General features: G+C 41.4%; 1 protein-coding gene across 1 annotated transcript; it reads left to right on the top strand.

The window, feature by feature from the left end:
* Positions 1-3,782: 3,782 nt before the first annotated feature.
* Positions 3,783-24,917, top strand: LOC306965079 (uncharacterized protein; the record flags this gene model as incomplete). Its single annotated transcript, XM_079559323.1, has 3 exons — positions 3,783-4,201; positions 12,335-12,734; positions 24,829-24,917. Exons 1-3 carry the CDS (start codon positions 3,857-3,859, stop codon positions 24,915-24,917), a joined length of 834 nt encoding a protein of 277 aa, XP_079415449.1. The 5' UTR covers positions 3,783-3,856.
* Positions 24,918-25,529: the final 612 nt, after the last annotated feature.

The following is a 25,529-nucleotide window of genomic DNA, read 5'->3' on the forward strand; positions in this document are numbered from 1 at the left end:
TGCCTTTAAAAAAAAAACATTAAAAAAAAGACAAAAATCCAGCAAAAAAAGACAAAAATCCATCAAAAAAAGTGACAAAAATCCAGCAAAAAAGTGACAAAAATCCAAAAATTAAAATTTGAAAAAAAAAAATTGAAAAAATTGAAAAAATTTGAAAAAAAAAATATGTAATCGTTTTTTTGCGATTATGCTAATTTTGTAATCGTTTACTGTTGTAATCGAAATCGTAATCGAATTTCGATTAATTGCACAGCCCTAGCAGTAGCCATTTTGATTTCCTGCAGTTTGTTGTCACTTACTGGTAGGTTGCTCATGAGGGTATGTATTTGTGCGTCCATACCTTCACATAAGCTGTCATCGTAGTGTTCTATTCACCTTATTCCGGACGTTCGCGTGGGCGCCGCCATGAATTGTGCCCGCCCCTTTTCTCCTTTGTGTTAACATGGGGCTGGAGAAGTCCGCATAAAATCAGTCACTACACGAAAACAAAGCCGTTTTCAGGCCGCCCAGAGAAACGGTGCAGTGTTGACATGTTGGTGCAAATGAACATCGGACATTTTACACAAATCAATCGACTAAACATCAGATTTGAGCGGAGAATATTTTCCCTCGTTCTCCGTTAAAATGAACAGGCTTCGCGCTCGACCGGAAGTGTCAGGAAAAAGAGGCGCCGAGACAACGCAAAAAGTGGCAAAAGTGGGCGGGGCGGAATAAGGTGAATAGACTTCCGTGACAAAGTGTCCGCCACCGGTATTTCCTTTCCCGGCTTGTACGTGATGTGGATGTTATACTTTTCGATTTGGGCGTAGTTTTGTTCAGTATTGTTTAGTGATTTGGATGCATAGGCAACTGGTTTTTCATCCTGGAGCAGAACCGCGCCCAAACCACATTTTGAAGCGTCCACTTGTAATGTGAGTTCTTTCTGTGGATCAAAGTACGTTAGTACTGGGTGGTTTGTGATCAGCTCTTTAATCTTGCTGAATGCTCTGTCATGGATAGCATCCCACACAAACTCACTGTCTTGTTTCAACAACTGCCTTAATGGTGCGTTTACCTCTGAGATGTGCGGTGTAAATCTGGCCAAATAGTTGATCATCCCTAGAACAGTCTCTAGCTCGGACTTGGACTGTGGGGGTTGCATATCTTGTATGGCATTGATCTTTTTGGGGTCTGGGCTGATCCCTTTGTTTGAGAGGGTGTCGCCAAAATAGCTGACTTCCTGGACGCAGATTTTGCACTTATCTGGGTTTAACTTGAGTCCCCTCTCTCTTGTAACATAGCTCGCACATTTTGATCGTGTTCTTCTTTGGTTTGACCAAAAACGAGAACGTCATCCACGATTGCAGTGACACCTTTCAGTCCTTCATACGTCTCGTCCACACGCCTTTGGAATTCATCTTGAGCTGAGCTTACCCCGAAAGGCAGTCTGAGGAATCTGTATCTGCCAAATGGTGTGTTAAAAGTCGTCAGTAGAGATGATTCCTCACTCAGTTTTATAGCCCAGTAGCCCGATCTGGCATCAAGTACGCTAAAATACTGAGCTCCCGCTAGCTTCGTTGTGGCATCTTCGAGTGTGGGCAGAGGGTAATGAGGTCTCTAGCCTTGTTTAGGTCTCTTTGGTCTAGACACACACGCAGTCTGGGTCTTTGGGCCTTTTCAACAACAACAAGGGCGTTGACCCATTCTGTAGGTTCGGTTACCCTTGTGATGATTTTGTCGTCCTCCATCCTGTCGAGCTCTTCCTTAATACGTCCTCATAGGGCGATGGGGACTCTGCGTGGAGGCCAGACCACTGGCGTTGCGTTTGGGTCGATGCGGAAAGTGCATTCTCCTTGAAACTCTCCAATACCCTGAAAAACATCTGCGTATTCTTTCAACAGTGCTTTCGGGTCAATGTCTGTTTTTGTATGACTTTCACTCACCCCCATGACAAGCCTGATGAGGTTCAGTTCTAAGCTGGCACTCAGCCCTAGGATGGGTGGTGCTTTTGCGTGGATGATGTGAAAGTCCAGTGTTTTGTGTTTTTTCTGTTCACACGTTAGGTTGCAGATGCCGCGTACCTTTAACGCCTTGCCACCATAAGCTGTTATGGATTGTGCAGGTGGTGTTATCGGTACAGTCTTAAACAGTGTATTGTATATACTGTTTGGAATAGCGTTGATTTCTGCACCTGTGTCGATTTTGAACTGTATTGTTTCCTTCTTGGGACCCACTTGTATGTCTGCATAGGCTTGGACATTGCTCTTGTTTGTGTTTACAGTAGTGATGCTATCAATGAAAAGTTCACACTGTTCATCGTCGTTTTGCTCCAAGGCATGCACGGGTCTCCTTTGAGGCTTTGCGCTTTTATCCTTGCATGCCCTGGCGAAGTGGTTGTACTTTTTATACTTCATGCATTGTTTACCTTTTGCCGGACATGTTTCTTTGAGACTGTGAGATCCCGCGCATCTGTAGTATTCTTTACTTGCTTGTTTTGTGTCATTGGGCTTTGCATATTTAGGAGTGCCTTGCCGCTGTTTTACTGCGTGCACAACGTCCGTTTTGTCTTTTGATTCGGTCATCTCTTTTAGTTGTGTTTGAGCCAGTTCATGTGAGCGAGCGACATCTATTGCCTTTTCCAGGGTGAGACTAGCTCCGCGGACCATTTCATCGCTATTTGGGTAGCCGCAGTCTTTTACCAATAGCTGCAGTTCGGTTACAAAGTGCTCGAATGATTCACCGGTAGCTTGTACTTTCTCGTGGAAACGGTACCTGGCGTAGATCGGGTTGGACTTAGGAGTGATGTAGGCTGTGTACTTGTCATAGTACGTCTGTAACTTCTTTGCCTCATCCGCCGTAAGTGTCCATGTGTTATAGATATCGCGTCCCTTCTCTCCAATCCACAGTAGAAGATAGCTGCATTTGTCAGGTTCCTCTTTTTCGCGGAGCGGTCCTGAGAATGTTAGCTCAACTTGCTGCTTGAAACGCCACCACGCCTCCGGCAAGTTGGCTGAATCCCAGTCCATCCGTGGCCATGGAATGCCGTACATTTCCATTGTTGGCTCTGTCGGTGGGTATACTGGCCTCTACTCTGACACCATGTTGTATTTGCCCTCTGGCATGAACTTATTATTGTAGAATAACCAAACCGGTATAACTTCAGGTCTGTTTACTTGGCCATATTGGATCTCATGCATGTATACAAAGTCTCGCGGTGCTTACAATACATCCACATATTACCTTGTTACAGCGTTTCTAGGGCTAGGATGTTACACCGACTATTGACTCTCAAAGGCCTGACCAACCAGAGTTTTAGGTGTGGAGCAGGAACAATGAGCTGGAAAGAGGAGGAGGAGGGGGGGCAGCAGAGGTTTCATCCACAGAGGTGAGGGGGGGCTCCTTTGGGGAGGGGCTTTCCACACAGCTCTATAAAAGCCCCCAGTGACTTCCAGCTGGACTCTGGACCTGTGTGTGACCCTGTCTGTGTGAGCTGGGAAACATAGACTGGACTTTCTTCTGCAGCTCCAGCGCTCGATTTAAGCTTCACCTTTTTATTACTGATGTAGAAAAACTATGATAAAAACTATGATACACAGCCCAGCATTGTCTCACGGATCATTGCACTTTTTAGAAAAAGAAAAACTCTTTGGAGCCAGGCTTTTCAGCAGTTTAAACGAGGAGCAAAACTACAATTGTTTCCAAAGTGTCTTTTGGAGTTTGTTGCTGATTCACAGTGAGCTGATGGGGGAGGGGTGATACTGTATGTGTGAATGAGAACAGAGGGAGGGGGAGGGTCACACCAGGTCAAACTACATTTAGTGTTTTACACAATAATGTGTGTGACACAACACTAACTCCTGTTTCTGTCTGCAGAGAAATGGACCCAGCTCAGCCTCTGCAGACTCCCCGCACACAGGGAAAGACATACAGCTGTGAGCAGTGTGGGAAAGGATTGACTACATCATGTGGTCTAAAACGTCACATGAGAATCCACACTGGAGAGAGGCCATACAGCTGTGAGCAGTGTGGGAAAGGATTTACTACATCACATGGTCTAAAACGTCATATGAGAATCCACACTGGAGAGAGGCCATACAGCTGTGAGCAGTGTGGGAAAGAATTAACTACATCACGCAATCTTAAACGTCACATGAGGATCCACACTGGAGAAAAGCCCTTTGAGTGTGGCCTGTGTGGACATGTGTTTACTGACTCTGCAAGTCTTAAAAATCACATGAGAATCCACACTGGAGAGAGGCCATACAGCTGTGAGCAGTGTGAGAAGACCTTTACTCGGTCATCCAGCCTCAAAGACCACATGAAGATACATGCTGGGGAAAAGGAATACAGCTGTGATGAGTGTGGGAAGTCATTTAATCAGCTCTCAGTTCTCAGGAAACACAAGAGAGTCCATGATGGACTAAAGCCATACGAGTGTGAGCAGTGTGGGAAAAGATTCAGTTTGTTGTTTGCTTTTGAACGTCACATGAGGATCCACACTGGAGAGAGGCCATACAGATGTGAGCAGTGTGAGAAGACCTTTACTCGGTCATCACACCTTAAAGACCACATGAAGAGGATCCACACTGGAGAGGAACAGCTGTGATGAGTTTGTTCAGACCTTCAGATATTTTCAGATCAAATGTGCTTCATGACATGAACATGTCTGTGTCGTTCACAGAGACTTATGTTTTACAAATACTGATGCTGATGTTTTTAAGGGAGGTCATAGAATGTAAGGCCCAATCTCAATTCTCTTTTCTACCCCTACCCCTATCCCTAGCCCTTGCCCTTTCCCTACACCCTGAAACCAAGGGCGAAGGGCGAGGGTTGAAAAGACCGCCCTAAGAAATGGGACAGCCCTCCATTTGACTGCACTGACTATTAACACAGATGATTGTGGTTATGTAAAAAAAAAAAAACTACTGACCGATATCATCACTTGACCGATACTGTTCTGTAACACCTAAACAACAGGATTCGTCTCATCCTAAACCCAACAGATTTTCATCTGTTTCTGCTTCATTCGGTGCTACATGCTCCTTCCCCCGTCCGTGTGTTTCGGCTTCTACCGTGAGTCGCTGTGGCTGCAGCCAGAGCTGCAAGAGATCTGCTCATGTAGCACACTCAGCGGGGATGGACAGAGGTAGACCCGCTCGCAGTGCGCACAGGGCGGGAACAGGCACCCGCAGCCTCCGCTCTGAGCCCGGGCCTGAGCGGAGGCTGCCGAGGTGCGCTCAGACTGGGGACAGACAGCCACGGACCCGGGCTCAGAGCACAGCGGCACGGGTCTGGGCTCAGAGCACAGCGGCACGGGTCTGGGCTCAGAGCACAGCGGCACGGGTCTGGGCTCAGAGCACAGCGGCACGGGTAGACAGACAGCGGGTAGACAGACAGCGGGTAGACAGACAGCGGGGAGACAGCGGGTAGACAGACAGCGGGTAGACAGACAGCGGGGAGACAGCGGGTAGACAGACAGCGGGTAGACAGACAGCGGGGAGACAGCGGGTAGACAGACAGCGGGTAGACAGACAGCGGGGAGACCGCGGGGAGACAGCGGGCGCAGCGGCGATGAACCCCGTGTGTCATGGCATAGCGACGTATCGAAAGTTTGGAAAGAAATCGCAAAAGTCAGCCAATACAGCGCAAATATAGCGTTCGCAGCAGCAAAGCGAAAACATAGAACTGACACGTTTAACGCAATAGACTGTTCTAATTGTTACACAAAGCGAATAAAGTCATGAACGAAGCGTTCTGCAACTTTATAAATGTTGTAAGAGTTCTTAGTGATGATGTTCGTGAATTTATTTCGCAGCTTATTTCCGTGTTTTGTCAAACTCCTCCTACCCCTTCGTCTGAAGTGTGCATCAGAAAAACCCTCACTTGAAGGGCTATGTGACCCTCTCCCTCACCGCAAATTAGAATTGGGACACCCCTTCGTCTCTCGTGCACGCGCAAAACGAAGGGAAAGGGCTTAGCGCAGGGCTAAGGGGGAGAATTGAGATTGGGCCCAAATCTTCATCTAAATCTTCCTGATGTAAATAGTGTCTTCATTGCCTAGTGCCTTGTGCTGTTTTCCTCATGTGTTTTTTCATTCCTGTTTGTGTCGTTCACAGAGACTTATTGAGTCGACTGTTTTTCAAACTCATTTTTCAGACTCGCTGATGTTTTAGTGTTTAGTGAATGTAAAGCTTTTCACTGATTTGACACTTTTTAACCTCTTAACCCCCACCTGAACCAACAACATTTTCTCCAGTTCCTCATTACACAAATCTAGAAGCTTCTTGACTGGAGTTTACAGCCTATGAATAGACCAGTGTGACCCCTCATTTGAAAGCTAAGACCTACAAACGTTGTCGTCACATTTTTCTTGTATTTTGGCAATTGTTTTCCTAAGTTTCTAGTCAATTTTTGTATCTTTTTGGTTGTGTTTCTGATGCTTTTTTGTTGCTTTTTCATGACTTTTCATCCTCCATTTTGTTGCATCTTTGTAACTTTTTTGTTGCTTTTTCAGCGCCTTAATTGTATCTTTCTTATAATAAAATATTGTTTTTCAAAGAATTTGAATCAGAGTTTTGTCCCAGTGGGTTTTAGCCACTATATTGTGAAATCCCGTAAATGGACGATTCATTTTGAAAGCATTTTACGGTCTGTGTTTAATTTGCCGTCGTAGTTTACGATGTTGTGACGTCACAAAATGAAACTTGTTTTGGGGCCAAAGTTAGTTTATATATGAGGCGTATGTACAGACATAAACCATGATGTATTTGTTTTCTGCTTATGGGACACATTAAAATGTAGAAAAAGATTTTATGATTTTATTAATATATAGTTCAATGCTGTGAAATCATGGGATATTTGTGTCATTTTCTGGCACATGATGCTCTTTAGTTTAGTTTAGTTTGTTTGAGCAATTCCAAGTTCCAAGTTTTAGAAGAAAAAGAAAAGAAACACAATAATGCCCAAAAGGGAGTTGGCTAAAGCAAACAATGCTTATTTATGCCGACCCCTTTTACAAACTTTACAACTGCCGTTCTTTTACATTCCGGTTTGTTCTCTGACACCAGCTCATTATGGTACAATTAAGATATACATAACCATAATTAACACATGGTTCAGGATGTAGATACACAGCCGTGATCAAACATAGGAAATACGTTTACATCGTCTTTTGTTGTATAGAATCAGGTGTAGAATACTGTCTTACAGCACATTCTTATGTATGGAATGGTAACAGGTTATTGCTGCTGTCTGATACTGCCCCGGATTTTTAGCGACCCGGTGCCAGGGTGGTCCCACTCGAGCACCGGTTACCTCTCGCTCGCCCTAGTATTTGCTGTATGTGTTTGATATATTTATTTAAGTAGGAGTGTGGAAGGAAACAAGGACGGTCACATGGAAATCAGACAAGGGGCGATAACAGCTGCAGCCCTGACACTTTACATTCTTATTGTATTCTTGAACAAGCAGGTTTTTATACATACATTTAAAGTGCTTAATAGTCGCACATTCTTTTAGCTTTTCATCCAGTTTATTCCATAATTTTACACCACAGACTGTTATACACATACTCTTTTTTGTTGAATCTACTTTTGGGTATTTAAATTTCCATTTCCCCCTTAAATAATATGCACCATCTCTATCTTTGAACCTTCTTTGAACATTTTCTGGGAGCACTTTTTGTCTTGCTTTAAAAATGACTTGTGCTGTCCTAAAACTGACTAAATCCTCAAGTTTCAAAATGTGGCTTTTATGAAATAAAGGGTTTGTATGCTCTCTATAACCAACCTTGTGCGCTATTCTTAGTGCCTTTTTTTGTAAGATGAATAAAGGTAGTAAAGTACTCTTATACGTGTTCCCCCAAATCTCACAACAATAAGTCAGATATGGAAGAAATCACTGTTTTATACAGGGTGAGCAGAGTTCTTTGATCCAGTACACTTGTTGTTTTTCTTAAAATTCCAATACTTTTAGTGATTTTTGTTTTAATATAACTGATGTGTGGCTTCCAGCCGATTCTGCTGTCGACAATCACACCCAGAAATGTATTCAAACATACTTGCTCAATTATTGTATTATTGATTTTTACATTTACTTCGGGTATTTTTTTACAGTTTCCAAAGATCATTAGTTTTGTTTTGCTTAGGTTTAAGGACAGCTTGTTCAGCTCAAACCATTGTTTCAATGTATTCATTTCTGATGTGATTAGACTTGGCAGCTGCAGCACACTTTCACTAGAACATAGTATACTGGTGTCATCCGCAAAAAGGATACATTTGAAACATTTAGAAACTTTAACAATATCATTAATATACAATAGGAATAAATAAGGTGCTATTACTGAACCTTGTGGTCGTCCACTGCTTAATTCCAGATAAGAGGATTTGTAATGACCAATTTGAACAAATTGGCCTGTTCCTTAAATAACTCTTAATCCAATCTAAACTTATTCCCCTGATACCATATCTTTTGAGTTTGCCATATAAAATATTATGATCAATAGTATCAAATGCCTTGCTGAGGTCAATAAATATACCAGCTGCAATCTGTTTATTCTCAATGCAATCTGTTATTTCTATTATTAATTCCATAAGTGCCGTTGCCGTTGATCTATGTGTTCTGAAACCAGACTGACTGTTGGTGAGAACATGCTGGCTTTCTATAAAGTCGTTAAGTCTTTTAGAAAACAGTTTTTCTAATATTTTAGAGAACTGTGATAATATAGAAATTGGTCTGTAATTGGTGTAATTGTGATTATCCCCGTTTTTAAATAACGGTATGACCTTGGCAACCTTCATTTTGCTTGGAAACTGTCCTGAGCAAAGAGACAGGTTAAAGATGTGAGTCAATGGTCCAACAATTTCCCTAATGACCTTCTTGACCATTACCATGTCTAAATCATTCCAGTCCACTGATGTTTTATTCTTACAATCATGCACTATTTCTGAGACTTCTTCTTCAACTACAGGGCTTAGAAACATTGAAGATTTGATGGTTTCCTCAGATTCGAAGATCATGGTTTCTTTAGGTGACACTATTTTACTGGCAAGATTTGGTCCAACATTTATAAAGAATTTGTTGTTTGAAACCGTTGACCACTGTATTCATGTCGGTTATACTTTTGTCCTCATCAGAGAAGTAGTTTGGATAAACATTAGCCCTCGATTTATAATATATAATTTAATTTAATTTTGGTCAGCTTATTACTATAGGTTTTATATGTATACTCCTTCTCCGGAGATCTGCATTTTATGTATTGCCTATACAACACATTTTTCTTTTTACATGACTTGATGAGCCCCTTTGGCATCCATGGGCTTTGTATATTCTTCTTCTGAATCCTAGATTTGGTAACAGGGCAGTTTTTATCAAATAAACAGGTAAATACTCTGAGGAACTGGTCATATGCTGAATCAAGGTCATTAGCTTCTAGGACTTCTTCCCACTTTTGATTCTGTAAATCCATTTTTAATTGATCAATAGCTGCCTCTGATTTTATGCGTCCATTTTTAAAATAACTTGTTTCACTCTGTTTCTTATATCCACATTGATAAACGGTGAACATGGGAAGATGGTGGCTTATATCGGCGTAAAGCAGTCCACTCACAGTACAACTTTCTGTGACATTAGTAAAGATATTATCAATTAACGTTGCACTACTTGTAGTAATTCTACTTGGTTTTGTGATTTTGGGTAATAAACCCATGCTATACATTGCATTATTAAACTCCTCAGTTGACTTTACTCACTTAATAAATCAATATTATAATCACCGCAAATAAACATTTGTTTTTTCGAGTTTGAGAAAATATTTTCTATCCATTCAGTGAAGACTTCGACGTTCGATCCTGGTGTTCTGCATATACAACCCACAATAATTTTGTTTTTGTTGTTTTCTATTGAAACTTCAATTGTAATTGCATTCCATTAAATCATCAAGAGCTATGGTCATATCCTCCATTCTTTTGTGAATCAACACATGTATTGCCACTTTCTTCTCTCTATTTTTATAGTACAAATCAAACCCCTCCATTTAAAAATCCACCCCTTTAGCAGTGTTCAGCCAGGTAACAGCCAACTAAACAAACTGACTTTACAGTATAACAAAAAATACACCAAAGTGAATCTTCCTGTTGATTATCCACACGGACAGGCCGGTCACACTGACAGGAGCCATGGTTTAAAAAAAAGTGTAATTTTAGAATTATTTCATATTATTCAACATTACTGATGGTCGTATATGACAAACACTGGCATTTAAAGGGTTAATACTGTTTGATAATTTATAAAGTTAATATGTCAATGGAAAGAGGACTCTTTCATGAAAACAATAAAAAAATAAGCTAAAAAATATTAATCTTTGACAATTTTATGGCCGTGTAAAGCATCGAAATGCACCGAACGTACGAAACACTCCCAGTGGTGGCAGAAAGTTAACGGCACAAGGTTCATTTGTCACCAATAAAAAGTTTCGCATTTTGGATTTGCCTGATTCTTTGTCTTTGAACATGAAAATTAAAGCCACTTTTGCGGAACAGTGCAGGTTTTATAGACATGCATGTTTGGAAATAAATGATGTACAAACTCCATTTGTTTACGATGTTGTCACGTCATGAAACGTCATTGGTTTTAGGGACAAAGTTTCATCGTTTTTTACATGAAACTTCTGTACAGAAATAAAGCCTGATGTTTGTATTTCCTGTTTATGGGACACATTAAAATGTAGAAACTTATATTTTATGAATTTAAATGTAAATTTCTGCAGTAAATGTGGCGGTGATTTTGCCCAGAGGAAAAGTTTTTTTTAAATATAATTTTTAATATCATTGAAATTATTTTTTAATACACACTGTTAGAAAACATCCTAAAATGTCTGCAAATGGTTCATTTATGTATTTATGTGGTTTAGTTTTTACACAATAACCACCAAAAAGCAGAAAGTGTCTGACTTTACAGACGATCTCAAACGTGTCATCCCGCCCTTGTCCAGCAGAGGCCGCTGCTCTCTGGGTCAGCGCTGCCTGGGCGGAAGTCACATGTTTTTTGTTTGTTTGTTTTGTTTTTTACACATTTGTGCTGAGTTGGAGCGTGGATGTTTTATAATCTGGAGTGACTGCGCGCGCCCGGGGGTGAGAGACGAAGAAAAACAAATACCGTAAAATAACGCGAGAAACAGCGGTAAAAGTCACCCGTGTGTCGCACGCGGAGGCAGCTGTGATGCTAGCGGTGCTCAGGGCTAACGCTAACTCCGCTCTGCTGCGACATTAATCACACTTTTGGGCTGAAACTGAAGCGAGAATGAACCATATGAGGTAAACTAGTGAGTTTGTGTTTGGAAATTGAAACAAAGCTATTTCCACTCATTCAAGGGCGCTGATTTAAATTGCCCATATAAGGTAAACTAGTTTCATAAAAGGCCAATGTTACACTCGCATTTCCTCTTTTGTGTTCATACATTTGTTGTAGATGTGGATGATCATAAGGAGGCCTCGCTCCTTTAGGCAATAAGAAAGAATGTTTGGGAAAACTTGTGCAAATCAAACTTTCAAACTTGAGCTGTGGATACTGACACAAACATGAGGGGAAATATATAGTTTTATTGAATGTTTTCACATCAAAATCAGGCATGTAGCTCCGAGTAGAGAGGGCCAACATTGTCGATGTTTTCTGTGAACAAGTCATGATAGAGCCTGGTTAAATTTGTGCAGAGAAAACTTCCTTTCAATCTGTTGAATCTGCAAGCCGACTATTGACTCTCAAAGGCCTGACCAACCAGAGCTTTAGGTGTGGAGCAGGAACAATGAGCTGGAAAGAGGAGGAGGAGGGGGGGCAGCGGAGGTTTCATCCACAGAGGTGAGGGGGGGCTCCTTTGGGGAGGGGCTTTCCACACAGAGCTATAAAAGCCCCCAGTGACTTCCAGCTGGACTCTGGGCCTTTGTGTGACCCTGTCTGTGTGAGCTGGGGAAACATAGACTGGACTTTCTTCTGCAGCTCCAGCGCTCGATTTAAGCTTCACCTTTTTATTACTGATGTACAAAAACCAGCGTGGTTAAAACTATGATACACAGCCCAGCATTGTCTCACGGATCATTGCACTTTTTAGAAAAAGAAAAACTCTTTGGAGCCAGGCTTTTCAGCAGTTTAAACGAGGAGCAAAACGACAGGAATCCTGTTTCCAAAGTGTCTTTTGGAGTTTGTTGCTGATTCACAGTGAGCTGATGGGGGAGGGGTGATACTGTGTGTGTGAATGAGAACAGAGGAAGGGGGAGGGTCACACCAGGTCAAACTACATTTTGTGTTTTACACAATAATGTGAGTGACACAGACACTAACTCCTGTTTCTGTCTGCAGAGAAATGGACCCAGCTCAGCCTCTGCAGACTCCCCGCACACAGGGAAAGACTTACAGCTGTGAGCAGTGTGGGAAAGGATTTACTACATCATGCAATCTTAAACGTCACATGAGAATCCACACTGGAGAGAGGCCATACAGCTGTGAACAGTGTGGGAAGACCTTTACTCAGTCATCCAGCCTCAAAAACCACATGAGGATCCACACTGGAGAGAGACCATACAGCTGTGAGCAGTGTGGGAAGACCTTTACTCAGTCATCCAGCCTCAAAACACACATGAGGATCCACACTGGGGAAAAGCCCTTTGAGTGTGGCCTGTGTGGACATGTGTTTACTGAGTCTGCAAGTCTTAAAAAGCACATGAGGATCCACACTGGAGAAAGGCCATACAGCTGTGAGCAGTGTGAGAAGACCTTTACTGTGTCATCCAGCCTCAAAGACCACATGAAGATACATGCTGGGGAAAAGGAATACAGCTGTGATGAGTGTGGGAAGTCATTTAATCAGCTCTCAGTTCTCAGGCAACACAAGAGAGTCCATGATGGACTAAAGCCGTACGAGTGTGAGCAGTGTCGGAAAACAATCAGTCGGTCACAGGATCTTGAACGTCACATGAGGATCCACACTGGAGAGAGGCCATACAGGTGTGAGCAGTGTGAGAAGACCTTTACTCTGTCATCCCACCTAAAGAACCACATGAAGAGGATCCACACTGGAGAGGAACAGCTGTGATGAGTTTGTTTCAGATCTTTTCAGATCAAATGTGCTTCATGACATGAACATGTCTGTGTCGTTCACAGAGACTTATGTTTTACAAATACTGATGCTAATGTTTTTAAGGGAGGTCATAGAATGTAAATCTTCATCTAAATCTTACTTATTTGACATAATTTAGGTCAGGTCAAGAAGGTTCGGGCTGCAGGTGTGAAAGGTCTCTGACTATACGGGTCATTCAGGACGTGCCTGTTTTTATACGAGTGTTAAATTTATTTTAAAAATAATTTGTTCTTTTCATTACATTTATCACTTTATTCTACAAAACCGATTTAGTTTAAACACATTTTCATGACATTTCAATAATGTATATTTTTGAATGTTTTCACACCTCAAACCCCTGAAATGTCAGGTGGTGCAACCGTCCGAGCAAACGATTAGACTAATAAAGCTTCTGAAAATGGTATTTTCAGGGTAACAAATGAAAAATAAAACATCAGGGCATAATTGTGTATTAAATATCTTTCAAATAAGCCTCATTTGTGAATATTAATAGTTATAAAGGTTTTGAGAAAACTAAAAACCTTTTGTCCGACAATTTGTAATGTTAAAATATCAGGGCGGCACAACCGTAAGAACAGGGCTTTTATTTTGAAATAAAGAAACAGCAAATAGGAAATGAGCTCAGCCACAAGAACAAGTGTCTTTATGTCTGAGTGAAAAGACACTTATAAGAAAAAGTACTGTTAACATTCTCACCTGACAAAACAAAGTCTCAGCTTGTGCACGTTGTAACTAAAGTGAAAGTGTTTTTGTGCTTTTTGTTCTTTTATTCCACTCTGTGGGTTTGATGGTGGTGCAAGCGCTTCACCAACTGTTTGACTGATTATTGTTTGTATCTGACTGTATAGGAGGTTTTTCACAAACGTCTCTGTTAATGTAATCAATCATGCACTTACAAATGACAGAGTAGGAACTAAAGATTGGTTTTGACTTTGAAAAAATAAAAAGTACAGATGCCTCATTACAATTTTGCTGGAGCAGAAATACGGTCAAATATGATAAATCTACTTCAAGAATAACAATTAGGGATGTCCCGATCCGATCACGTTATCGGAAATCGATTGGAATCGGACAACACCTCCCAATCAGGACTCGGATATTTATGCGTGTCCATTCTCGTTATTTTTGATCAGATTTCGAGCTACCGCTAACCACTTTCTGTCCTCTCCCTCTGGCCCAGCGCCTCTGTCACTCACTCCACCTGCTGCGTCAAACCACTCACACCATCGCTCAGTCCGTGTCCCCCCTTCGTCAGAGAAATCCCCAAATCCACACAAGTGCCAGCGCAGGAGAACAATAACAACATCTCCGATAGCCCGTGCAGAGTTTACTATGGTGCCATAGACTGTAACGCTGGTGCCATAGACTGTAACGCTGGTGCCATAGACTGTAACACTGGTGCCATAGACTGTAACGCTGGTGCCATAGACTGTAACACTGGTGCCATAGACTGTAACGCTGGTGCCATAGACTGTAACGCTGGTGCCATAGACTGTAATGCTGGTGCCATAGACTGTAACGCTGGTGCTATAGACTGTAACACTGGTGTCATAGACTGTAACGCTGGTGCCATAGACTGTAACGCTGGTGCCATAGACTGTAACGCTGGTGCCATAGACTGTAACACTGGTGCCATAGACTGTAACGCTGGTGCTATAGACTGTAACACTGGTGTCATAGACTGTAACACTAGTGACATAGACTGCAATGCTGGTGCCATAGACTGTAATAATGGTGCCATAGACTGTAACACTGGTGCCATAGACTGTAACGCTGGTGCCATAGACTGTAACGCTGGTGCCATATACTGTAACGCTGGTGCCATATACTGTAACGCTGGTGCCATAGACTGTAACACTGGTGCCATAGACTGTAACGCTGGTGCCATAGACTGTAACGCTGGTGCCATAGACTGTAACGCTGGTGCCATAGACTGTAACGCTGGTGCCATAGACTGTAACGCTGGTGTCATAGACTGTAACACTAGTGACATAGACTGCAATGCTGGTGCCATAGACTGTAACACTGGTGCCATAGACTGTAACACTGGTGCCATATACTGTAACGCTGGTGCCATAGACTGTAACACTGGTGCCATAGACTGTAACACTGGTGTCATAGACTGTAACACTAGTGACATAGACTGCAATGCTGGTGCCATAGACTGTAATAATGGTGCCACAGACTGTAATGCTGGTGCCATAGACTGTAACACTGGTGTCATAGACTGTAACACTGGTGCCATAGACTGTAACACTGGTGTCATAGACTGTAACGTTGGTGCCATAGACTGTAACACTGGTGTCATAGACTGTAACGCTGGTGCCATAGACTGTAACGCTGGTGCCATAGACTGTAACACTGGTGCCATAGACTGTAACACTGGTGCCATAGACTGTAACACTGGTGTCATAGACTGTAACACTAGTGACATAGACTGCAATGCTGGTGCCATAGACTGTAATAATGGTGCCATAGACTGTAACACTGGTGCCATAGACTGTAACACTGGTGTCATAGACTGTAACACTAGTGACATAGACTGCAATGCTGGTGCCATAGACTGTAATAATGGTGCCACAGACTGTAACACTGGTGTCATAGACTGTAACGCTGGTGTCATAGACTGTAACGCTGGTGCCATAGACTGTAACACTGGTGTCATAGACTGTAACTCTGGTGCCACAGACTGTAACGCTGGTGCCATAGACTGTAACACTGGTGCCATAGACTGTAACGCTGGTGCCAGAGACTGTAACGCTGGTGCCATAGACTGCTCCAGCCACGACTGGAACAGACGCTGCAAAAGTCAGTAAAGTATCACATGGTGAACAGTTGGAGAAATGAACGACTAACACACTTAAGTACAGTATGATTACAAATGAAAAACTTAAAAACACAGTGACATTCAATCTGAGCCCACCAACTCCAATTCTAACCTTTCTGAATATTAAACATACAAAAAAAATAATAGCCAAAATATATATAACCATTCAACAATCTAATAAAGAAATATCCATACCAACCAAGAAATGGGAAAAAGACCTAAATATTGCTCCGAATGAACAATTCTGGAAATCCATATGTACCAATATTCAGAATATATCAAACAATGCAAACATACAACTTATTCAAAATAAAATTCTTCACAGGACACATTACACAGGACACAGGCTAGCACAAATGGGCCACACCAACTCGGACATCTGCAACTACTGCACTCTGAACACTCAGGATAACTACATTCATGCACTTTGGGATTGTCCACCTATCAAACTTTTCTGGAAAAACATTATAGATTATCTCTCCTCATTTCTGGGCCGTCACATCCCATTATCATCTTCTCTCTGCCTATTAGGAGATACCTCAGTAATTAACACGGATCCCCACATAGACAATAAATTGCTCATAGTGGCCTTAACCATCGCCAAAAAGACCATTCTCGTGAATTGGAAATCTAGAATCAACACAAGCATATCCCACTGGAAAAACCTGCTTCTAAATCATATTTCTTTGGAGTTCATGTCTCTGGACAATCAAGACTCTTCCATTACTAGCTGGTCAGCCCTGGTTAATTTCCTACAGAATTAATTACTATTATCGTAGTAATTATATATTATTTATGTATTCATTAATTTTGCCCCTCCTTCTATTTGTTCCTTCTATGTATATGTATGTATGTATGTATATATGTATGTATATATTTCATTGTTTTACTGCCTGTGTTTTTGTTTTTTTTCTTTCTCCCTTGATGTTGTCTATTAATCTACCCTTCTCTCTATGGGCTGCTTCTATCTGCACTACCATCTTTGTTGTTATTACTGTTAATATTGACTGATTACATAGTCGTCGATTCGACATTTTGTGGAGATTATGCTTACTATATTTACCCCAAAACTGTAAAAGCACAATTTTTAAAAATAAGTTAATAAATAAATAAATTCAAACAAAATTTACAAAAGGGGGGTAGGAGAATCAACTTCTAAAAGGAATCCTATAGTTACGCTGGTATCGGTACTGGTCTGAGACTAGATGACTGAAAGAAGAGCCTTCATCGCCCGGGGCAGACCTCCTCCCAAGGGGTAGGGGGTTGCTCTTACTGGTGCCTCCTCCTTCAATCTGCCTCCTCCACTATGTGGTGTGGGCGATTGGGGAGGGGAGAGGCTCTCCCCCTCTGCTGCCCTCCCCCTCTCCAATGGGTAGGCACTGAGGGGAAAATCGGTGCATTCTCCGATCACACTGGAATAGGGGAGAAGTAATAATAGCAATAATAATAATAATAATAATAATAATAATAATAATAATAATAATAATAATAATAACACAAACCTTTCAAATGAAATACAATACAAATAGGAAAAGGGAGAAATATTCATGTGTGTATATGTATATGTACTTATATGTAATGGGAATCCCAATCGTTGTCTGCATAATCCCTACAAATCCCAGCAAGAATCATTCAACAGAGGTAGTGACGAGCGAAGCAGCACTTGAATTAGTAAGCCAAAATAATATCTTATAAGCAAACATGTTTCGAGTTTTGTCCCTTTTCTTTTTTTTTTTTCTTTTTTGATTTTTCTTTTTTTTTTTTTTTTTTCTCTAGCTGTAACTTACGCTTGTAAATTAGGTCAACATGTTTAGAACAAAAGGAAACGTATAACCACACACACACATACACTCACTCACACACACTACACTTTTATTTTCTCTTTATGTTGCCTTCATACACATTCCATTCCCTTTTCTGTACTGTCTTATGTCAATGTGTTGTCTTGTAAGTGGTATGTATGTCAGCATTGTTAAAATAAAGTAAAAAAAAGTGACAATAGTGACTGCGCAAAACGTCGGACCAACTGACACCAGGACGAGCCCTTTGCAAACATCTCCAAAAGTCTTCATTTGAAAAAGGTCTCTGTCCTGTAGTAGCCGTCCAACGCCGACCAACGCAGTCCAACGCCGACCAACGCCGTCCGACAACGCCACCCTCGATTCACGGTCCCAGGGAATCCATCACAATCCAGAACTCCATAGATAAGATTATTCTTTATTGGAGACACTCAGGGTTTCAGAACAAACAGGAAATGAAGCATCAGTGAAATAGTAAATAAAGGCGCCTTAAACACAATGAAGAACAAATCTTTAAGGTTTAAACTAAAACAAATAAAATGAGAGCAGAATATAAATAAAAATATAAACAATTGTTTGAGTAAATCTTGAGTAAAATTAAAAACATTTTCATTCAAAGACTAGAATTAAAACTAAACTAAAATGTTTTAAAATGAAAAGTCCATTGACGTCTTTTCACAAAACAAGAACAAAATGATACAAAACTGATTGAAAATCTTTGAAAACCAATATTTTATTCTAATAAAGACAAAGTTTTATGAAGAAAAACTGAAGGCGTCGAAAAACCCAATGAAAAAACAAGAAAACGTTACAGAAACAATATAAAAATGACTTCATCATTTAACACAACAAAATTCATATTTCCTTTTTGGGCTTGTAGCATTTCCACTGCGCACACGCAACACTCTGGTCCTGCACTTCTGAAGGTCAGACTAAGATGATCACATATTTGTGACAAAAACTGTTCTCACATCAGTAAGATTTAGATGAAGATTTACATTCTATGACCTCCCTTAAAAACATCAGCATCAGTATTTGTAAAACATAAGTCTCTGTGAAGGACACAGACATGTTCATGTCATGAAGTACATTTGATCTGAAAAGATCTGAAACAAACTCATCACAGCTGTTCCTCTCCAGTGTGGATCCTCTTCATGTGGTTCTTTAGGTGTGATGACTGAGTAAAGGTCTTCTCACACTGCTCACATCTGTATGGTCTCTCTCCATTGTGGATTCTCATGTGACGTTCAAAAGCAAACAACCGACTGAATATGTTCCCACACTGCTCACACTCGTACGGCTTTAGTCCATCATGGACTCTCTTGTGTCCCCTGAGAACTGAGAGCTGATTAAATGACTTCCCACACTCATCACAGCTGTATTCCTTTTCCCCAGCATGTATCTTCATGTGGTCTTTGAGGCTGCATGACATAGTGAAGGTCTTGTCACACTGCTCACAGCTGTATGGCCTCTCTCCAGTGTGGATCCTCATGTGCTTTTTAAGACTTGCAGATTCAGTAAACACATGTCCACACAGGCCACACTCAAAGGGCTTTTCCCCAGTGTGGATCCTCATGTGTGGTTTTAGGTGGGATGAGTGAGTAAAGGTCTTCCCACACTGCTCACAGCTGTATGGCCTCTCTCCAGTGTGGATTCTCATGTGTTCTTTGAGGTGGGATGACTTAGTAAAGGTCTTCCCACACTGCTCACAGCTGTATGGCCTCTCTCCAGTGTGGATTCTCATGTGACGTTTTAGACCATGTGATGCAGTAAATCCTTTCCCACACTGCTCACAGCTGTATGTCTTTCCCTGTGTGCGGGGAGTCTGCAGAGGCTGAGCTGGGTCCATTTCTCTGCAGACAGAAACAGGAGTTAGTGTCTGTGGAAGTTTAAAATATGACCAAAAAACTCCCGGAGAGAAGCGGATCGTGTCCAGAGCCAGATTTATTAACACGAGCAACAATCAGGAGAGCACAAAGTCAGAGGCGACATGCTGCATTCAGAGCACTTCCCATGTCTCTCTCAAGTCCGTCCACATTCAAGCATTGAGATTCACATATCATTATATAGTTGTTACAGCCCTTGTTGTATACGTAGTCATTCAAATAGTTAACATTCAATTCTGAGGCAGCTGAGATACTGTCCTTGGGTCTCAGAACAAATTGTGCATAGTTTAGTGTCCGGGATCAAATGAACCTTAGCATTGTTAAACAAGGTTATGAACAGAATAACTGAAATATTATCTCCACATGTGTCACTCACATTATTCTGTAAAACACTAAATGTAGTTTGACCTGGTGTGACCCTCCCCCTCCCTCTGTTCTCATTCACACATACAGTATCACCCCTCCCCCATCAGCTCACTGTGAATCAGCAACAAACTCCAAAAGTAGCTCTGTGTGGAAAGCCCCTCCCTGTAGTATATAGTGCCGCGCATATATACTGATGTTAAATAGTGCCCGCATATATGCGGAGTGATTCTGATATGAGTGTTGTTGTTACCTGAAGCCTGTTGCCAGAATGGCCTCTATTAAAAGAGCACGCAACTAACCTGGTGTCATCCTTACACTCACCACGATGCATAACATACAACGGTAGCTAAAGAGACTACTACACTCCCCAAAGGAGCCCCCCCTCACCTCTGTGGATGAAACCTCTGCTGCCCCCCCCCCCTCCTCCTCCTCTTTCCAGCTCATTGTTCCTGCTCCACAAAAGCTCTGGTTGGTCAGGCCTTTGAGAGTCAATAGTCGGCTTGCAGATTCAACAGATTCAAAGGAAGTTTTCTCTGCACAAATTTAACCAGGCTCTATCATGACTTGTTCACAGAAAACATCGACAATGTTGGCCCTCTCTACTTGGAGCTACATGCCTGATTTTGATGTGAAAACATTCAATAAAACTATATATTTCCCCTCATGTTTATGTCAGTATCTACAGCTCAAGTTTGAATGTTTGATTTGCACAAGTTTTCCCAAACATTCTTTCTTATTGCCTAAAGGAGCGAGGCCTCCTTATGATCATCCACATCTACAACAAATGTATGAACACAAAAGAGGAAATGCGAGTGTAACATTGGCCTTTTATGAAACTAGTTTACCTTATATGGGCAATTTAAATCAGCGCCCTTGAATGAGTGGAAATAGCTTTGTTTCAATTTCCAAACACAAACTCACTAGTTTACCTCATATGGTTCATTCTCGCTTCAGTTTCAGCCCAAACGTGTGATTAATGTCGCAGCAGAGCGGAGTTAGCGTTAGCCCTGAGCACCGCTAGCATCACAGCTGCCTCCGCGTGCGACACACGGGTGACTTTTACCGCTGTTTCTCGCGTTATTTTAAGGTATTTGTTTTCCTTCGTCTCTCACCCCCGGGCGCGCGCAGTCACTCCAGATTATAAAACATCCACGCTCCAACCGTTTATTATGATAGATCCATGGCTCCAACTCCGCACAAATGTGTAAAAAACAAAACAAACAAACAAAAAAGAGGTGACTTCCGCCCAGGCCGCGCTGACCCAGAGAGCAGCGGCCTCTGCTGGACAAGGGCGGGATGACATGTTTGAGATCGTCTGTACACTTTCTGCTTTTTGGTGGTTATTGTGTAAAAACTAAACCACATAAATACATAAATGAACCATTTGCAGACATTTTAGGATGTTTTCTAACAGTGTGTATAAAAAAATAATAATTTCAATGATATTAAAAATTATATTAAAAAAAACTTTTCCTCTGGGAAAAATCACCGCCACATTTACTGCAGAAATTTACATTTAAATTCATAAAACATAATTTTCTACATTTTAGTGTGTCCCATAAACAGGAAATACAAACATCAGGCTTTATTTCTATACAGAAGTTTTAATGTAAAAAAACGATGAAACTTTGTCCCTAAAACCAATGACGTTTCGTGACGTCACAACATCGTAAACAAATGGAGTTTGTACATAATTTATTTCCAAACATGCATGTCTATAAAACCTGCAGTTTTCCACAAAAGTGGCTTTAATTTTCATTTTCAAAGACAAAGAATCAGGCAAATCCAAAATGTGAAACTTTTTATTGGTGACAAATAAACCTTGTGCCGTTAACTTTCTGCCACCACTGGGAGTGTTTCGTACGTTCGGTGCATTTTGATGCTTTACACGGCCATAAAATTGTCAAAGATTAATATTTTTTAGATATTATTTTTTTATTGTTTTCATGAAAGAGTCGTCTTTACATTGACATATTAACTTTATAAATTATCAAACCCTTTTCCAGTAGTTTTTCCCTTAACTGGGCTTAACCTGAAAACTAATCATCCCAGGTCTCTGAGATTATTTATTTATTTTTTATTTATGAACATTTTATTAGAGGATCAGCCCCAAGAGATGAATCATCTCGTTTTCATGGGGGTCCTAAAAATGTCCAAGAAAAATAGAACAGAAAACAGCAGAGTAGATGCAATCAAATCAAACAAAATGATAACAGTAATAATAATACAATAAAAACTAAATAATAATAATAAACAAAACCTTAACGCACACACACACACATTCACTCACACACACACACACACACACACACACTAGCTCTCATATTTCACCTCCCCACCTATTATCGAAGGAATACAGTGGTTCCCAAACTGTGTTTTTTATGGTAAATGGCCACCACTTATACAGCACCTTCCACCCCCCTTAGGTCCAAAGCGCTCCAAAGTAATGAGCCAGTCACCAGTTTATGCCACTAGACACAATTTAAACAATTTTTAGGTTAATTTTACATGATTATTATGATTATTATGATTATTTTTAAACACATCATGAAGGTGCTTCAAGGGTCAAGTGTTTTGAAAGGTACTTGGTGTGAGATGTTTGAGAACCACTGGTGTAACATAATGCATACAAGACAATACCTTTTCTAGTATAACCCTTCATCACAGATATACAGATACGAAGAAAGTTGGCACTCAATGTACAAAGTTTACACATACACACATGCAACTATATATGTATACTTATTTCTGTGTTCATGTATACATTATGAATATATATACATAAGCACAACATATATACATAAACACATGCATATATACACACATATATATAACATATAATGTAGATGCGTATGATAAGCTAGAAACAAAGACAGGTGCTCTGGAGATGTGTTAACAGAGCAGATTTGAACAGTGAAAAAGATGTAATGGAACGAATGGAAGCTGGAAGATTATTCCAATCACGAGGGGCCCTAACACAGAAAGCATGTTTCCCCATTTCTCTATTGACTCTGGGGACAATGAAGAAGATCTGATCATGGTGACGAAGGCTGTATTGTGAACTGTAAAGCACTAAATATTGTGACAAATAATTTGGATACTGAAAGTAAATACATTTAAAAATAAGTTGTAGCCAGTGATATTGTCTTCTAGCTGAAGGTCCAAGCCAGGACAACTGTTCAAACATCACACAGTGATGTGTCCTATAGGGGCAGCGAAGGACGAATCTGCACAGGCTGTTGTAGACCACATCCAGAGAGTGTAAACAAGTGGCAGTGGTGCTAGAATATATAATATTTGTATAGTCTAGAATAGGTAGCAACAGCTGAGAGACAATGTTTCTCCTTACCTGAAAATTAAAACAATCTATCGATTGGTATAATGTTTTGAGACGAAAGTTAAGTTTATTGGTAAGGGCGTGTACATGAGCTTTGAAAGAAAGATGAGTTTCCAGCCAAACGCCGAGATATTTAAATTTCTCTGTCGGCTCCAGAGGAAAGAAGTCCAGAAAATGCAGATTAAGATTACTAACGTCAATTAGTCAATGTCAATTGTTAATGTCAGTGATTCATAGAGCCCCAAGACACAATACCATCCATGAGTTTCCTTATTGTTGTTTTTTACCTTTTTGACACAAAAATCCAATTTGCATAATAATTTGGAACGCAGTGTAAGTAAGGCTCCTACAGGCCGGTGCAGAAGAGAATCAGAATCAGAATAGTTTTTATTGCCATTGTTTGTAAACAGGTTCACAAACTAGGATTTTTTCTTGGTGAGACGTGCAACATTAAACAAAAAACACATATAACACAGAGTTTAGATAAAAATAAGCTATAAACGTTAAACTATAAGGCTTTAGGGGCATGCATGCATTAAAATAAATCAGATAAAAATACAGACAACAATTGATTGGATTTACATATGGTGGATAAAGTGATAGTGATATAAAGTGATAAAGTGATAAAGTGATATAAAGTGATATAAAGTGATAAGAGGTGCAGTGGATCTATGTGTGGACAAACCACATAGTGCAATAGAGCAGATTACAGTCTGTCCTGAGTGATTAGGTCTTTATCGTTCATGAGTCTGACGGCTGTGGGAAAAAAACTGTTCAAGTGGCGGATCTATGGGTCTGGATGGACCGTAGCCTCCTGCCTGAGGGGAGGGGGGTGCATAGTCCGTGTCCAGGGTGAGAAGGGTCAGCAGTGATCCGACCCACACGCCTCCGAGTCCTGGGTGTGAACAGGACTTGGAGAGATGGAGCTCACAGTCAACCACCTTCTCTACAGAAGGACCACACGGTGATGGAGGAGGTGAGGATGGACCACACGGTGATGGAGGACATGAGGATGGACCACACGGTGATGGAGGAGGTGAGGATGGACCACACGGTGATGGAGGACATGAGGATGGACCACACGGTGATGGAGGAGGTGAGGATGGACCACACGGTGATGGAGGACATGAGGATGGACTCACACGGTGATGGAGGAGGTGAGGATGGACCACACGGTGATGGAGGACATGAGGATGGACCACACGGTGATGGAGGAGGAGAGGATGGACTCGATGGTGGCCATGTAGAACTGCACCAGCATCTTGGTCGGCAGCTCTCTCTCAGCTCTACAGAGGTTAATACAATACAGTATAACTTAACTTAAGTTTCCTCAGCTGCCGTAGGAAGAACATCCTCTGCTGGGCCTTCTTGATGAGGGAGCTGATGGTTGGCTCCCATTGGAGGTCCTGGGTGAGAGAGTCTGTCAGGGCGAGGGGGGATGATGGGGCTGTGTCTTTCCTGAAGTCCACGATCATCTCCACTGTCTTCTGGGCGTTCGGCTCCAGGTTGTCGACACCAGCCGGTCCACCGCTCTCCTGGAGGAGACTCATCACCGTCCGAGATGAGCCCGATGAGGGAGGTGTCGTCCTGGTGACGGGAGGTGCAGCAGTTTGTGTACAGGGAGAAGAGGCAGGGGGAAAGGACACAGCCCTGAGGAGTTCCACACGTGCTGTCTCCGGTCCCTCAGGAAGTCAGTGATCCACCTGCAGAGGGAGTCGGGCTGAGCTGGTAGAGCTTGTCTCGTAGCAGTCCAGGGAGGATGGCGTTGAAGGCAGAGCTGAAGTCCACAAACAGGATCCTGGGGACAATTCAGGGACAATGTTTGGGGTGGGAAAAAATATGTCCTTTTTGAAAAAAATTGAAACAAAACTTCATAATTCTGATTATGAGACGGATCTGCTGCCAGAAAATGGGCAATAAAAGAACAAATATATTTTTTCACTTCATGTTGCAGGCGGGTGAAAAACTGCTGATTCAATGTAAGTCAATGGGACACGTCTGTGACACTATGGGAGTAACTATTGTTCAAACTAATGTTAGACCAAAACAAAAACTGTCCCAAACTTAATCTTCCCACTGATTATTCATGTGGGTGAACCGGTCACAATGATTTCAGCCAAAGTGAAATGTGTCTGAACATTATTGAGTCGATAACAGTTACATGTCAATACCAATGCAAAGCCTTGGTTTCATGTACACTGAAAAT

This window comes from Gobius niger (assembly GCF_951799975.1).
Source record: "Gobius niger genome assembly, chromosome: 7".
NCBI lineage: Eukaryota > Metazoa > Chordata > Actinopteri > Gobiiformes > Gobiidae > Gobius > Gobius niger.